The sequence below is a fragment of the Dasypus novemcinctus genome, chromosome 10 (assembly GCF_030445035.2).
Source record: "Dasypus novemcinctus isolate mDasNov1 chromosome 10, mDasNov1.1.hap2, whole genome shotgun sequence".
In the NCBI taxonomy this organism is placed as follows: domain Eukaryota; kingdom Metazoa; phylum Chordata; class Mammalia; order Cingulata; family Dasypodidae; genus Dasypus; species Dasypus novemcinctus.
In genome coordinates this window covers 103,329,751-103,347,433 of record NC_080682.1, presented here as the reverse complement: position 1 = coordinate 103,347,433, position 17,683 = coordinate 103,329,751, and the positions used below count along the sequence as shown (strand labels likewise).

At 43.0% G+C, this 17,683-nt stretch overlaps 1 protein-coding gene across 2 annotated transcripts in view; it reads left to right on the top strand.

The window, feature by feature from the left end:
- The window catches only part of FCHSD2 (FCH and double SH3 domains 2), a 359,152-nt gene extending 342,514 nt beyond the window's left edge, over positions 1 to 16,638 (top strand). For both annotated transcript variants that reach the window (XM_058305914.2, XM_071218257.1), the window contains 6 exons: positions 8,985 to 9,068; positions 9,189 to 9,366; positions 9,633 to 9,853; positions 10,934 to 11,063; positions 11,207 to 11,289; positions 14,597 to 16,638. In XM_058305914.2, the coding sequence (XP_058161897.1) occupies positions 8,985 to 9,068; positions 9,189 to 9,366; positions 9,633 to 9,853; positions 10,934 to 11,063; positions 11,207 to 11,289; positions 14,597 to 14,680 (780 nt within the window). In that variant the 3' untranslated portion in view covers positions 14,681 to 16,638. The remainder of the gene's footprint in view (positions 1 to 8,984; positions 9,069 to 9,188; positions 9,367 to 9,632; positions 9,854 to 10,933; positions 11,064 to 11,206; positions 11,290 to 14,596) is intronic.
- The last annotated feature ends 1,045 nt before the right edge of the window (positions 16,639 to 17,683 follow it).

Below are 17,683 nucleotides of genomic sequence, written 5' to 3'. Positions count from 1 at the left end.
ATACCAAATGTGCATTATGGATCATAGTTCATGGTATAGTCTAATGATGTTCTTTCATAATCTATAACCAGTTTTCCACAAAAATGTAAGGCTGTGGTAGAGTGATATATGGGAATTCTGCACACTACGCATGATTGTTTTGTAAGCTCACAACTTCTCTAATAAAAATTAGATCTTGGACAACCAGCAAGACAGCAGTGGAGTAAGTAGCTCCTAGGGTCAGCTCCTGCTGCAGGGCAGTTAGTAAATACCCAGAGCTCTCTGGAGCTAACTAAAGTCTGTTTGGGGGCTCTAGGACACTAGAAGAGCATCCCGCAATATCCTTGAAGGAATGGAAGGAGGAGACTGCTCATCTCCATAGAAGATTCCTAAGTAGAATGCTCCATGCCACAGAGGCCAGTACCCATCCTCCACTGGAGGCACAAGCCGCCTTGGGAGCTGTTCCATGGGTGGAATTGAAAGCTCCACTTCCCCAAAACGGGGAAGGAAGAGACGGTTGGACACCAACTTCAGCTATGATTAGTAAACTCGGTAGGCTAAAGTATAATCCTAAGAACAGCTGAAGTTTGAACCTGTCCAAGGCAGAAAGAGGCCGGCAGCCGCCAGCTTAACTCCACGCCTGGTGCGAGGGGAAGTGCAGTGGACTGAAAATCACAGTGCTGGTGGGGACCAGCTTCTTTCGATCCAGATCAGATTGCAGCTCTAGCCTAAGCCCCAGCCCCACCTCCGGCACAGAGGAAGCTCGGGGAACCTGTGCCAACCTCTCTGCAAAATTACCAGCCAAGCCATGGAGGCCGGTGCTCATCCTACTTTGGTGGCGGGGGCTGCCCCAGGAGCTGTTCTCTGGCTGGAATTTGGGGCTCCATTTCCCAAAAATAGGGGAGGAAGAGACGGTTGGCCACAGATTTCAGCTACTGATTGGTGAATTGGCTGCCTGAAGTGTAGCCCTGGGAACAACTGGAGTTTGAGCCTGTCCAAGTTGGAAAGAGGCCAGTGGCCGCCATTTTGACTCTGCCCCCAGCATGAGGGGAAGCCCAGGCTGACCGAAAATCAAAGTAATGATAGGAACCGGTTTTTTTTTTCATCCAGATCGGCCTGTTAGCCCTATCCTAGGCTTCAGCCCCACCTCTGGCAGGGAGGAGGCTGGCAGACCCTGCACCAGCCTATCCAGGTAACTGCAGGTAACTTTAGCTAGCACAGGCTGAATAGTCAAAGGTATTGGGGCAACTGTAGTTATCTAGGACCCGCACTGCATAGATTGCCACCCACACCTGCAGTTCCATCCCTGTCCCAGGGGAGAAAGGGACATGAAGCTTCATCAGTCTCTCTAGGCAACTACAGTCTAGGCCTACACAACTTGGATTATTCCACACAGCAGTGACTCTGTCCCTACTCTGGCAAAGGAGAAAGTTGGGAAAAGCTTCATCAGTCCCTGGGGCAATGAGGGCAGCTTGAGCCTCCACAGCTTATAGCGCCAACTACATCCTTGGCTCCTACTACACAACTAGCAAGGGAGAAAGGGCAGGAAGCCATAAACTAAAGAGAAAACTGACCCAGAATAAATATAAATACTCTTGTAAACCAGATGCCAAAACACCAACCAAAAATTACAATCCACACCAAGAAACTATGGCCCAGTTAAGGGAACAAGATAAGCCTCCAGATGACGTAAAGGAGTTGAGACAACTAATCATAGATGTTCAAACAAATCTCCTTAATAAATTCAATGAGATGGCTAAAGAGATTAAGGATATTAAGAAGACATTGGATAAGCACAAAGGAGAATTTGAAAGCATACATAGAAAAATAGCAGAACTTATGGGAATGAACAATGCAATATATGAAATTAAAAAAACACTGGAATCATGTAATAGCAGATTTGAGGAAGCAGAAGAAAGGGTTGGTGAGCTTGAAGAAATGGCCTCTGAAAGTGAACGTACAAAAGATCAGAAGATGAAAAGAATGGAAAAAAATTGAACAAGGTCTCAGTGAACTAAATGACAGCAAAAGGCATGCAAATATAATGTGTCGTGGGTGTCCCAGAAGGGAAGGGAAAAGGGACAGAAGAATATTTTAAGAAATAATGGTAGAAAGTTTCCCAACCCTGTTGAAGGACATAGATATCCATATCCAAGAAGCACAGCATACTCCCATCTGAAAAAATCTGAATAGACCAACTCCAAGACACATACTAATCAGAATGTCAAATCCCAAAGACAGAGAAAATTGGGAACAGCAAGAGAAAAACAACACATAACATATAAGAGATACCCAATAATAAGATAAAGTGCTGATTTCTCACCAGAAACTATGGAGGCAAGAAGACTGTGGTGTGATATATTTAAAATACTACAAGAGAAAACTTCCAGCCAAGAATCTTATATCTGGCAAAATTGTCTTTCAAAAATGAGGGCAAGTTTAGAATATTCACAAATAAACAAAAACGGAGAGAATTTTTAACCAAGAAATCAGATGTTCAGAAAATACTAACAGGTGTGCTAGAGCCTGAAAAGACAAGACAGGAGAGAGAGGCCTGGAAGAGAGTATAAAAATGAAATTTCAGGAAACGGACTTTGGCCCAGTGGTTAGGGCGTCCGTCTACCATATGGGAGGTCCGCGGTTCAAACCCCGGGCCTCCTTGACCCGTGTGGAGCTGGCCATGTGCAGCACTGATGCGCGCAAGGGGTGCCGTGCCACGCAAGGGTGTCCCCCGCGTGGGGGAGCCCCACGCGCAAGGAGTGCGCCCGTGAGGAAAGCCGCCCAGCGTGAAAAGAAAGAGCAGCCTGCCCAGGAATGGCGCCGCCCACACTTCCTGTGCCGCTGACGACAACAGAAGCGGACAAAGAAACAAGACGCAGCAAATAGACACCAAGAACAGACAACCAGGGGAGGGGGGGAAATTAAATAAATAAATCTTTTTTTTTTTTTTAAAATGAAATTTCTATCAATAAAAGTAATTAAAAGTGTCAAAAGAATGGTGAAAATAAAATATGACAGACTAAATTCAAATAGTCAGGAATAAACTTAACCGACGATGTAAAGCACCTTGTATTCAGAAAACTGCAACTCAATGTTAAAAGAAATTTAAAAAGGCCTAAATAACTGGAAAAAAGTCCATGCTCATAGATTGAAAGACTAAATATCATTAAGATGTCATTTCTCCTCAAATTGATATACAGATTCAATGCAATCCCAATAAAATTTTCATCAGCATTTTTTTAAATTGAAAACATGATTATCAAATTTATTTGGAAGGGTAAGGGATCCTGAATAGCCAGAAACATCTTAAAAAGGAAAAATGAACTTTCATCTCAACTTTTAATCATATTGCATAGCTGTAGTGGTAAAAACAGCATGGTACTGGCATAAAGACAGACACATAGACCAAGGGAACCAAATCGATAGTTCAGAAACAGACCCTCACATGTATGGCCAAATACTTTTTGACTAGCTTGTTAAACCCACACAACTCGGGCATGCAACAAATGGTGTTGAAAGAACTGGATATCTATAGCCAAAAGAGCAAAAGAGGACCCCTATCTCACACCTTATCCAAAACTTAACTCAAAATGGATCAGAAACCTAAAAATAAAAGCAAGAACCATAAAGCTTCTAGAAGAAATTGTAGGAAAATACCTTCAAGACCTGCTGGTAGGTGGTGGATTCTTAAAGGAGAAAAGAGGAGGACTGAGATGGACTACTGATATTTAACGTATATAGAAGTTTTAATTAGCTTTACTGTAGAAGTGTGGAAATGTATAGAGCTGATGGTAACACATAGTAACAGCTAGTTTATAAATGGGGATGTGGCTGAAAATGGTAGTCTAGGTATGTAAGTGCCAAATGACGGAATGCTAGATAATAATCTAGGAACTAAATAGCACAGTAAACCAAGAGGTGGATGAGAATTGTGGTTGATTGTACAGATGGAAGAGTGTCCCTTTTTAGCTAGAACAAATGTACATCACTATTGCAGGGTGGTGGAAATGTGGAGAAGCATGGGAAAAATACAACTGGAGTGACCTATGGACTGTCATTAGCAGTAATAATGTAATATTCTTGTATTTATGCCAAAAATGTACTGTTGATAATGGGGCAGTCTGGAAAATGTGTGTCAAATGTACAATATAGACGTGGTAACAATCAGATGATATTATCTTATCTGCAACTAATGTTCCACCACACTGTGGTGTGTTGATAGATAGGTGTTTGGGAATTATGCACGTGTGCATGATTGTTTTATAAGTTTACAACTTCTGTCATAAAAATATTTTTTAAAAATAGTAATAGTGTAGGTTGGGGGAAAAATACACCAAATGTAAGGTAAGGGCTATAATTAGTAAGATTTTGACAATATTCTTTCATAATTTATAACAAATGTCTCATGACAATGCAGGGACCCCGTGTGATGTTACATACATTTGTTTTGTAAGTTCACGACTTTTACTATACACTTATTGTTTATGTATGTTCGTATATAAATTATGTAAAGATAATAATATAGGATGGGTTGGGAAAATACTTTGGTTAGTAGTAATATTTTGACAATGCTCTTTAATCAAGAGTTAAAAAGGTTTAACAGCAGTGCAAGGTATTGGTGATAGGGTGAGTTATGAGAGTCCTGTGTAATGTTATATATGTTGGTTTTGTAAGTTCACAACTATTACTATACACTTATTGTTTATGTATATTTATGTATAAGTGATATACTTCAATAAATTTTTTTAAATGAAAAAAAAATTATATCTTAAAAAAAAAGAGGGACGCGGCTATGTCCCAATCAGTTGGGCTCCTGTCTACCATATGGGAGGCTGTGGGTTCACATCCCAGGGCTTGCCCACATGCTGCAGAGAGCTGCTGGCCGGGGTGCCACGGAGTGCCGACGGCCTGCAAGTGCCACAGAGAGCCGACTCAGCAAGGTGACACGACCGAAAGAAAGGGAGAAAAACAAAAACAAAAACACAGAAGAACACACAGCAAATGGACACAGAGAGCAGACAGCAAGCAAGCTGCAAGGGGGGGGTAAATAAATAAAATAATAACTACAGACAAAGAGGAACGCACAGTTGATGGACACAAAAAGCAGACAGCAAGCAAAAAGCCACGAGGGGCATGTAAAAAAAAAAAAAAGAAAGTATAAAGGCAGCATACTCAATGGGAGAAAATATTTGGAAACCACATATCTGATAAGGGTTTGAAAGCCATGTTATCTAAAGAGATCATACACCTCAATGGTGAAAAGACAAGCAGCTCAATTTTAAAATGGGCAAAAGACTTGAATATACATTTCTCCAAAGAGGAAATACAAATGACCAAAAGGCATGCGGAAAATGTTCAACATCACTAGCTATTAGCAGATCAAACTGAAATGAGATACCATTTCATACCTTATAAAATGACCTTTATTTTAAAAAAACAGAAAACTCCAGATGCTGGAGAGGATGTGGAGAAATAGGAACACTCCGTCACTGTTGGTGGGAATGTAAAATGGCGCAGCCTCTGTTGAAGACAGTTTGGCAGTACCTCAAGAAGCTGAATATAAAACTGTTGTATGATCCAGCAATCCTATTACTAGGAATCTGTTCAGAAGAACTGAAAGCAAGGATGTCAACTGACATTTGCACACCAATGTTCATAGCAGCATTATTCACAATTGCTAAAATATGTCCATCAACCTAAGAGTAGATAAATAAAATGTGGTATATACATACATACAATAGATTATTATTCAAATGTATGAAGAAGTGAAATTGGAATGCATATGACAACATGGATGAACCTTGGGGATGTTATGTTGAGTGGAATAAGCCAGACACAAAAGGGCAAATTTTGTATGGTCTCACTAATACGAACTAAATACTCTTGAGTGAACTCACCGAGGTAAACTCTAGAGTATAGGTTAGTAAGAGGTAGGGTGTAGGTTGAGAATGGGAACTGATGCTTACTGTGTGTAAAAATTTTAATAAGGTTTTTATTAAAGTGTGAAAATGGATAGAGTTCTGCGGCGGCTTGCTCGGTCGGTAGAGGTGGGGTCTGGCTGCGGACGAGGGGTCGGTCCAGCTCTGGACGAGGGGTCGGTCCCGCTTGGGACGAGGGGTCGGTCCCACTTGGGACGAGGGGTCGGTCCGGCAGCAGACGAGGGGTCGGTCTCACAAGGGGTTGCGCGGTTCGGCTGACGGGGTCGCCCGGCGAAGCCGGCGACGAAGGGGTCGCCCGGAGAAGCAGGCGACGAAGGGGTCGCCCGAAGAAGCAGGCGACGAAGGGGTCGCCCGGAGAAGCCGGCGACGAACTGGGGACAAGGGAGGCCAGGCCCTTGTCGGGGGCTCTCAGGACTGGAGGGCACACGGCAGAAGAACTACCGCGGAGACAAGGTAAACACGCAAGTCCAACTTTATTGAGGGAGAGGCAACAGTTTTATAGGGGCTGGGGAAGGCTGATTGGTCGAAGCCACGCCCTGTTCTGATTGGTTGCCGGCGAAAGGTCAGTGGGCGGTACTGGACGGGGGAGGGGTGGTGGTTAGGGATTGGCTGTCGTTGTTGCTGGGGGAAGGGGCAGGGTTTAGGGATTGGTGGCTGCTGTTGCTGGGGTGGAGGGCAGACTTGAGTTTCCCGCCCACGCCTGGCTGTTGCTGCTGTCGGGGGAAGGGAAAAGGGCGGGCTGGATTTTTCCCGCCCACGCCTGGCTGTTGCTGCTGTCGGGGGAGGGGAAAAGGGCAGACTGGAATTTTCTGCCCTGCGCCTGCGCAGGGAGAAGGAAGAAGAAGGGTGCCGCCCCACAAGGCATCGGGTGGTGCCATCTGGGAGGAGGGGCGGCCGCGGAAGCATGGCTGCCGAGAAGGGGAGACCCGAGGGCACTCTGCGCCCATGCCGAGCTTCCTTCAGGGGTGGCGGTGGGCCCGACCAACCACCCTATTATGGGGGCAGCGGAATTAGGCCTACCGCGGCCGCTCCCCTGCCAGGCCAGCAAACCACACTTCAGCCCGAGGGGTGACCGCAGAGTTGATGATAATACATTATAATGAATATGACTAATACTGCTGATTTATAAATGTGATTGTGGCTGAAAGGGGTAGTCTGTGACTGTAAATGTCAATTTAAAGGAAGCTAGAGAATAACCTAGGGACTGTATAACAGTGATTTTGGTGGTGGATGAAGATTTTGGTTAATAGTACAAACATAAAAAGGTTCTTCTTTTACAGAGTATTAAGAATAGGGTGATACATAGGAAAATTACAACTAATGTAACATGGACAGTAGTTAACAGTAAAATTGCAATATTTTTGCAGCAATGGCAAAGAAGATATATCAATTCTAAGGGACAACAATGGAGGGTATAAGAGGGTATGGGATTTTTCCTTCTGGAGTCATGAAAAAGTTAAAAAATTGACGGAGGTAATGACAGCACAACTCTATGATGAAAATGAGAGCCGCCGAGTGTACACACTGAATGGGCTGTACAAAGCATGAGGCTGTGTAACACAGGGAACCCAGTGGTGGACGACGGACTGTGGTTAACAGAATATGAGAATATTCTCTCATGAAGTATAACAATATATACTACTAATACAGGGTGTTAATAATCAGTTAAGTTGAGGAAAAAATACACCAAATGTAGTAGTAAAGTTTTGACAGCGCTGTAGGTTGACATGTGGGAGCCCTGTATGATGATGTGCATATTTGTTTTATAAGTTCACAACTTTTACAATACACTTATTGTTTATGTATGTTCATGTATGAGTGCTATACTTCAATAAAATTCTCTTTAAAAAAGAAAGTAAATGAGCATTTTTTCCTCATGTTTTGAGATCAGAGGTAATTTACCTAAAAATCTGGTCCTGGAGTATTTCTGTGATTGTTCACACATTTCCATACTATTTGTCTCAAAAAGCTATGGCAACATCTAGAATCTGGGTTTTGATGAAATGTGATAAAGTTCATGAAATGGGAAATGCATATTAGGAAAGTGACTAATTTTCTTGTGTAATTTGGAGACATTTTGTACTTTGAGATTGTGTGATTTGAAAAACTATATGATCTTAGTTGATTTAATAAACTATAATAAAAATCTGATCCTGGAGCTTGGGGAAAGCTTTTAGACTGTATGTTAGAGATCTGCTAAGATGTCAGCAGGCCCTTGCTCGTTACATGCGACAGGTAATGTGAGTGAAGCCAAAGAGACTCTCTGCAATGCCTCTGTGAACGAAGCCTCTGAGAACGTAACTCTCAGGTTCTGCAGTCTGAAGGAAAATATATTGGTGTCTGACACTAGTGGACTCCCACCGACAGGAATAATAAAACTACCACAGTTGGCAACTTGTGCAGAAGCACCCACATGGGTCAGCCTAGTCTCCAGAGTTCCACTGGAGCATAGTAGATCCAAACTTTGACTAATTTCATTTCCTTACCCACAACTTTCTTCTCTTGGCCACTGTTTTATAGTGATTCAGGATCAGTCCTAGGTGCTGCTCAATCTCTCATCTAATCCATGTACATAATTCTTTGCATTTTCACAGCATGCACACCCATGTTAGCCCTCTGGTGGCAGTTCTAATTCAGTGTCTTCCTCTGCTTTCCAACTCATTATGTTTTTGTGTTTATTCATCCCACATTGAATCCCACAACCTCCAAGGAATGGCACAATTATCATTTTGAAGAAATGGAGGCATCAAGAAGTTGAATAACTTACTGACAGATGCATAAGCTGGAGCTTGAACCCAGGTCTTCTACTTCCAGCACAGTGCTGTTTTCACTAAATCTAACTGCCTCTTGCGTATTCAGTTTCTCCAGTCGTTGTCGTTGCGTATTTTGTTTAGTTTTCAAAATAAAATTTTGCCTCATTATGATGGTTTTATGGCATTTAAATTTTTTGTGTTCAGTAAGTTTTTCAAAATCATTTTGATATTTTGATCCATTTTTATTATGATCAGCTCACATCTGTTCTTTATCTAACCTTTTTAATTTTTCCATGACCATCCTACATTGCAGGCTTCTCAACCAGATGAGTTGACCATTGAGGAACATGAGGTGTTAGAAGTTATTGAAGATGGAGATATGGAAGACTGGGTAAAGGTATATTCCTTTGCTCATATCACCCCTTCTCATGGCATTTTTAGGAGTTTGTTTTGATTCTTGTTATGCCCTGTCCAAACTGTGTGTGCAAACCTGTTTTGTCACCTGTCTTTTACCCAGGCTCGAAATAAAGTTGGCCAAGTGGGTTATGTGCCAGAAAAGTACCTACAGTTTCCCACCTCGAACAGCCTGCTGAGCATGCTGCAGTCCCTGGCTGCTCTGGACAGTCGGTCACACACATCCAGCAACTCCACGGAAGCCGAGCTCGTCTCAGGCAGCCTCAACGGAGATGCCAGCGGTAAAGACTGAAACAAGGCACTCTTTACTTGGTCACACTTGACCCAAACAATATAAATACGGACTAAAAAGCACAACTGGGTGCTTTTCTTTATTTGATCACATCTGTCCTGGACAGTAGAACCCTGAAATTGGTCTTCAGTGATTAAAAAAATTTAATCCTAATCTTTATGATGCTCTTTTAGTTGTCATGGGAGCATAGGAGTGGTTGCCAAAGCAACCTGGCTGTCAATGTTCTTACTGGATTTTTCTCTCTCTTACTTCTAGTCTGTTTTGTGAAAGCACTTTATGACTACGAGGGCCAGACAGATGATGAATTATCTTTTCCTGAGGGAGCAATCATTCGTATCTTGAACAAAGAAAACCAAGACGACGATGGCTTCTGGGAAGGGGAATTTAATGGGCGAATTGGAGTTTTCCCATCGGTGCTAGTGGAAGAACTTTCAGCCTCAGAAAATGGTGACACTTCATGGATAAGAGAGATTCAGGTACGTGAAAGGGAAAGGAAGCTGAATTAGAAGATGAATGAGAAAAATAATTCCCAAGGGGTCTATTGAACCCATAAAATTGGGTTGAAGTTCATCCTCATTACTCTAATCCTCTTGTCACGTTGCTGCAAAACTCCGCTTGGGAAAGCAGAGATTTGCCAGTCAAGCTCTTGTGGAATATGGCCCTTTACACCTCCATTTGCCCCACATTTTGTTCTTCGAACCCATTTACCAAAATGCTAAAATGTATATGACATAAAAAAATCATTTGGTTTAAAAAAAAAAAATCATTTGGTGGTGAGAAAGAAAGAAACCAGAGAGGAAGGTATTTTGTCTGTAGTCAGTTTAGGTAGTGAAAACAGTAGCTCTCTGTCTCCATCAAAGTCTCCCTGTCTAGCTCAGGTCCTGCCAGAGCTAATAAGCCAGAGCTCCATTACACACTCAGGCGGCCCCAAATTACGTCATCATAGCAAAACTTGCCTTCACAAGAAACCCCGGTTAGCGTCAGTTTGTCTTGTCCTCTCTGAGGATCTGTCACAGCAGGCCTGGCAAGCGCAGAACCATAAGGAAAGTGTCAGCCAATCTCGTTTGTGTGGTGATGGGTAACCCTTAGTCTGGCATTTACAAAACCAGCAGAATTTTAAAACTCAGCCTATTATTTTCACCAAAAAGTGCAACTTGTCCCCTTTTCTATTCTTCACTGACTTAACTGAATTGACTTGTTAATTTGTTTTGTTTTCAATAGAACCATATAGAATGGTTTGACAGTGATAACTGTTTATCCATCAGTTACTAGTAATCAGTTATGTTTATAATCAGATTATAGTTGTAATCAGTTACTGATTATTTTAAAAATCAGTATTATAATTTGATCTGTAAGAGGAAAGAGTTAAATGCAATACAAAAAGTGTGGCCTTGGGTGGTGGTTCTAGGCTCATTTGTGTCTAACAATGAGAACAAATTAGCAGCCTTAACGTAGCTCCAAGGAAAAGCAGTTTGTCCAGAGTAGTGGGAGAATCCCCCAGATAGCTTCCTTCCTGGGGAGATGAGCACTTTGTAACCCTCTTGCCTCTTCTGCAGATTTCTCCCTCCCCCAAGCCTCACGGTTCCTTGCCTCCACTGCCTTTATATGACCAGCCCCCCAGCAGCCCTTACCCCAGTCCGGATAAGAGGAGTTCCCAGTACTTCCCCCGGTCTCCTTCAGCGAACGGTAAGCTTTCTGCTAGGCATGGGTCTAAACACATTTTCATCTCAGAAATTCACATGTTTACCCTAAGGGCAAACAGATCTGCATTAGTATTTTTATTGCTCAGCCACACAAATAAAATGAGTTTCTTTGGTTCTCTCCCTTAGAAAACAGCTTGCATTCCGAATCTCCAGGATTCTCACAGGCATCAAGGCATACTCTTGAAACCTCATATGGCAAACTGCGACCTGTAAGTCTCTTACCTGGCAGGGTGATATAATGCCTAGTTCTTCTAAATTGAAATTAGAAATCAGTGTTTCCCTATGGCCCCCGTGTTCTAACTGATTCCCCCCAGTGAGGGTGAAATGCTTTTGAGAAGATAGGATTAGCTCTTAAGAAGAAAGGCTGTAAAAATCAACTCATCTTAAAAAGTCTGTTCTATCCTGGAACTGTTCTCATTGAGCTGTGGTGAGAATCATACAGGATGATAGCTGTGACAATATATTTAAATCATAACAAGCTCTATAAGCATTAAAATTATTAGAAACAGAAGCACTTTTTTAAAGCAAGTATTTAATGAGAACTTATTTGCCAGGCCTGTATTTGCCTCTTTGAGGGAGATTGGGGTGAAATCAGATATACTTCATGTATTCAAAGAGCTTCTGGTCTCCTGGAGAATATACCCTTAGAAATAATTACCTCTATTCACTCCTCATTCTATTGTGATCTAGATTCTGTCCCACCCCTACACTATGAAATGGCCCTCTCCAAAACCATAATTTTCATATTACTAATCTAGAGGATACTTTGCAGTTTTATTTCCCTGACCCCCTTATCAACATTTGACCCCCTTCCTTGAACCACTGGCTCTTTTGGCTTCATTCATTCAACAGACAGGTATTGAGTGCCTGCTCAGTGTCAAGCTTGAGGGGATAGAGAAGTGACAGAGCCAGACTGCCTCACAGAGCTTATGTTCATTCTAGCAGGAGAAGCAATTATTTTGCACAATTATTTCATGAAGTTGAAGAGGAAGATAAGGCATTATAGGCTCTGTTGAGGACTTGGTTCTTTATACTAAGTGTGATAGTAAGACATTTATATTGGGTTCTCCAGAAAAGAAGAACCAATGATACATACATACATACTATGGAATTGGCTTGCAGGACAGTAGAGGCTGGCAAGTCCAAATTCCCTAGAATAGGTCACAAGCTGAAAACTCTGATAAAGGTAATTTTTTAGTCTCAAAAGACCTAATTTCCCAGGGGAAGCTGACTGTTAGAAGTTGAGGCAGAAATTCTTTCGGATTCTGAAATACTCAATTTTTGATTTTAAGACCTCTAATTTATTGGATGAGGAGTCTCCCCACATTGCTAGGGGTAATTTCCTTTATTGATTATAGATGCAATCAACTGTAGATGCAATCAACTGGTTATAGATGCAAATCTATCTACAAAATACCCTCACTGTAACAATCTAGCCAGTGCTTTCTTGACCAAACAACTGGACACCATAACCATCCAAGCTGATATGTAAAATTAACCATCACATTTTTGAAAGGGTTTAAGCAGGATAGTGATATGACCAGTTTTGCATTTTTAAAAGATTGCTGGGAAGCGGATTTGGCCCAACAGATAGGGCATCCACCTACCATATGGGAGGTCCAAGGTTCAAACCGAGGACCTCCTGACCCATGTGATGAGCTGGCCCACGCGCAGTGCTGATGCGCGAAAGGAGTGCCATGCCACGCAGGGGTGTCCCCCGCATAGGGGAGCCCCACGTGCAAGAAGTGTGCCCCATAAGGAGAGCCACCCAGTGGGAAAGAAAGTGCAGCCTGCCTAGGAATGGCGCCGCACACACAAAGAGCTGATGCAGCAAGATGATGGAACAAAAAAAGACACAGATTCCAAGTGCCGCTGGCAAGAATACAGGCCAACACAGAAGAACACACAGCAAATGGACACTGAGAGCAGACAACGGGGGGCGGGGGGGGGGGGGGGCGAGGAAGGGAAGAGAAATTTTTTGAAAAAATGAAAGATTTCTATGGCAGCTAAATAGAGAATGAGCTGAAGGTGGTAGAGTGGACAGGGGGAGCCAGTTCGAAAGCTGAAACAGTGGACCAATTAAGAAATGAAGGTAGATAAGACTAGTGGGTAACAGTAATAAAGAGAAACAGACCAGTTTGTTCTACCACACTTTGCTGATTTGTTTTCTACCTCTCCAGCCCTTCCTTTTCATTGAGCTTTGCAGGCTTCTCTTCCTCTGTCCATCTGTTAGGTGCCAGTGCTTCTCAGGGTTCCATCCCTGGCCTGCTTCTCTTGTCACTGAACTCACTCCTGTGTGATCTCATACCAACAATTCCCAGATTTATAACTGCCACTCTAATCTCTTCCCTCAGCTTCTCACTTGTGGACATCTCAACTTCTGTGTCCCAGACCCCAAAACCCAATAAAAATGAGCTCCTTATCGTCCCTCCCAGACGTGCTGCTTCTCCCATGTTGCCTGTCGTAGTGGATGGAACCCGCATCTCGCCAATGCTCTGGATTCTTGGTGCCTCCCTAACCCTGCCTCCCTCAAGCAGTCATTGCCCACTTCTGATCTTTCCTCTAAGCTGTTAGCCCAGTCACCTTTTCACAGATCTGGTATTGCTTGCTCCTTAGCTTAAAATCCACCAAAGACAACTCTGCCTTCAGAATAAAGCTCAGATATTGTAACACGACTTAACAAGGCCCTTCACAGCTTAATGCCAGCCTTCCTCTATAGCCTTACCTCTTATAACTCTCTCCCAAGATACTGAAGAATTTCCTAATATTGTTCTCTTTTGTTTCCAGGCCTTTGATTTGGAGGTGGCTTTTAGGCTATAGTAACTCTTCTGCCCATGGCCTTTAAGCATAAAGCCTAGGCAAGAACCTGATTCATGGATGTAACATTTCATCACAACTCCTTCTTAGTGTGGGACATAGTGAAGATTAGTTTGAAAATATGTGCGCAGAGCATTTCTGAGATCCCTGGGGTGCCCACACACTCAATTACATGGGTAATAGGGTTGGGGGTGCTTTGAGTACTAAGAAGCCGACTGAAAATCTGTTTGTGTGCTAGACTGCCAAATTGCAGTATATCAGAAATGGGTTGGCTTTTACAATAGGAACTGTTGACTTAGAGGTTTACAGTTCTGAGGCTGTGAAAATGTCCAAGTCAAGGCATCATCTGGCAATACTTTCTCCCCGAACACCTGCTGCCGACCATCCCGGACTCCTGTCAAACGGCAAGGCACGTGGCGGCGTCTGCTGCCTCTCCCTCCTCTTCAGGCCTCCTTGCTTTAAGGGTCTGGCTTCGGTGGCTTCTCTCTGCCGCGCTCTGTGTTCATCCTGTTCATAAAGGACTTCAGTAAGACGCTCGAGACCCACCCAGGGCCATGCCTTCTTGAAGTGACCTGATCAGAAGGTCCTGCCCGCGGGAGGGTCACACCCACGGGAATGGGCCAGCCTTAAGAACACGGTTTCTGGGGTACGGACAGTCTCAAACTGCCACACAACCTGTGTAATTGTTTCCCCGCGCAGGTCCGGGCAGCTCCCCCTCCACCTACGCAGAACCACCGAAGGCCTGCAGAGAAGATCGAGGATGTGGAAATCACTCTGGTGTGACGACAGGTTGGCCTGTCCGTGACTGCTACAATCAAGGCCAGGCTTGGAGTTTGGCCAGTCTTGTTTTTAAGGCACCTTTGCATGATGATGACTCTTGAACAGAGCAAAAATGAGGAGGATTGTATATGACTGGGTGGCCTGGTGGACTCCTCCTACATTTATGGATATTTTGTGCCTTTTTTGTTGTCATTTTCTACGTCATCTCTCCTGTCATAGCACAAATCCCAGCAGGTCCTAGAAGCAGAGAGGGGCAGCCAGTAGCCCATTTTTATATTAGACTCAAGACCAGTCCTCATTCCAGGGCACAGTCACAGAGATGCTGATCATACATACAGTATATTACTGTGGCCACAAAGATGGGGCAAAAGTTTTCATCTTTCTTCAAGTGGCATTTGCTCATCCAATGAAGTATTAATCAGATCGTGTTGACTACAAAAGGGAACAAAGGGAGAGATTTCAGGAGAGACTGGCTCCTCACAGCAGTTAGTGCCCAGAAAGAGAAAGTAAAAATATTAGAAAAAAGTGAACTGCCCTGAGTTTAGCGCCAACTGCATTAATGCACATCTCTTCCACAACTAACAGATTTAAAACAATAACAGTGTCTTTCGTATTAATATTTATGCCATTCATTTAGTATTAGTGGAGCTAATATGGAGGGGCTGAAGGTGTGGCCACATCTTGTCCATCACATAGACTAATAGAAAGGAGGCTACGGCTAAAACAGAAATGGAGCTTCCAGGTCTGAAATGAGCCGATTTAATGTTCTTTTTGTATTTGGGTATTTTTCATCTTGATTTTTGCAGCATGTAACTCTTCTGAATGCCTAGATAAGTTGAGGACACTTATTGCATTGTTGAGCTTTTCTTAGAAGGGAGACCCCTAGCATTATTTTATTCCCAAGACAATGCACTGGCCCAGACAGCCAGGTTGTGGCTGGTCCATACCAGCTGCCACCCACCGTGGAAAATGCAGCTTCCCAGATCCCACTGGCTTGCCATTCCCTGGGAGGAAGAACCTGTGGGCTCATGGAAGAAACCAGCTTCCTGTGAAAAAGGACTAAAGGACTAAACACACTGCACAAGGGCAAAGTGACAATGAAAAGGCAAGTTCTTCATGTCACGGGATCCAGGAGTGGCTCTCTCAGCAGGCTAGAGAGCCTGTGGCAGCTTGTCAGAACACGTACCAGATGTCCCAGGGTAGACATCTTCCACCTCCTAGAGTGTGTCGGGAAGGCATTACCTAGGGACTAAGAGACAGTTGCCAGTTGCTTTTTTCTTTTTTTAAGAAATCAAATTTGCAGAATTTAATCCAATAAGTTGTATGCTCTGATCCCTCCTAGGAAATCTCTAAAACTTGAAATGTTCGCCAAATATCCCTATGGGATTTTTGACCAAGAGTAAGGTCAAAGTTGAAGAAATTGTGATCACTTCAGTGATAATACCCATTGATGAAACATCTCTGTGATTTGGTTTTATTTTGTTGTATTTCTTAACCTATTGATCTACTCAAGGTCTTCTTGTGTTTATCAAACTTATTGTTAAGTTTAAAAATTAGAAAGGTGCTGTTGGATTTTTTTTAAGATTTAAAAGTTTACTGGCATGTTGTTAAAATTTTTCACAGTAAGTGCTTAAATCAATTGTTCATATGCTCTTTGGCTAGCCAAATTGTCCTCGACTTTGGGTTTTCCACACTCTCAGAGGGTTATTTGAAATCTTTTGTTATATTTTAAAATATTCCTTGAAAGAGCTGCTAATTTTATTTTAAAAAACAAAGTTGTAAAAAGAAATGCCTCCTTTTTAAAAAGAAGCCCTCCCTCCAGAACATGTAATCCAGCACCACAGTGCACAGGGCCAGGCTTGGAGGGCGCACCTCTGTGCAGATGTGCTTTCTTTACAGTGGCTGTAAAAAGTTTGTATTTATTATGTATAAAATGTTGAATAATAAAAAAGTGGAATTAAGTTTTTGATTCCTCAGGATAAAATGATTTGGGTAAACAAACATCCCCAAATAGACAGTGCTGCTTATAAAGAACACTCTTGGGCCTTCCATTAAACCATGCAACAGATGAGGGATAAGTAAATCGATCCATGTAACAGCCATTCACTAATAATCCCACGTACCAAGTGTAATATCCTAGGTGTCTGAGTTACTACATAAGTTATGGTCTTTGCTTTCAAAGTCCTTTCCCAGTGTGTGGGGGGGATGTGACAGGTACACAGGAGAGGACAGCACGTGTTCTAGGAGAGAGGAGCAGACAGCCACTGGGCGGGCACCAAGGTGGACACTGAGTGGGGAGAGGAGGGTCGCTGAAGGCCCCTCCTGGGATGTGGCCAGGGGCTTATAGGAAGTGGGCATACTGGACTCCTCTCCCCTTTCTGAACCTCCGCCCTGAGTAATGAATCATGCTGAAGGCTTGTTACTGGTTCCAGGGGTGGAGAGAGGATTCCGGTTAAAAGGCTGAGCCCCCTAGCTTCCAGCCCGTTCTGGTGAGGACCAGGGCTCAGCCTGCCTCACGAGCTCTCCTTTTTCCAGGTGCTGAAGATGCAGGGTATATATTCTTCCAGACATTTCTCTTTGTATAAAACTCACATGTATACGTTCTTTTTTACATTACTGAGATTATATATAATACGTTTAGGTTTACCTCATTCCTTTTGAAGACAGCATTATATTCCTGTTTGGCTATATCCTAATTTAACCATTCCTATACTAATGGACATTTAGGTTGTATCTACCCTTTTGCTTTTAGAAAATTGAAATGAACATTTTTGTACATAGTTCTCTTATGAATTTGTTCCAATGGGTAAATTCTATATATGGAATGTATCTTTAATTTTGTTAGTTTTGTCAAATTGGCCCCCCAAAAAGATAACAGTGTCCACTCCCACCAGCAGCAAAGGAGATGACAGCCTGGGCTTTGGAGTGAAGAGACCCGGATTAAATCCAGGCTCCACTTGACAGCCACGGAGCGAGGCTCGGTGGCCGCGCCTGAGTGTAGCGCTG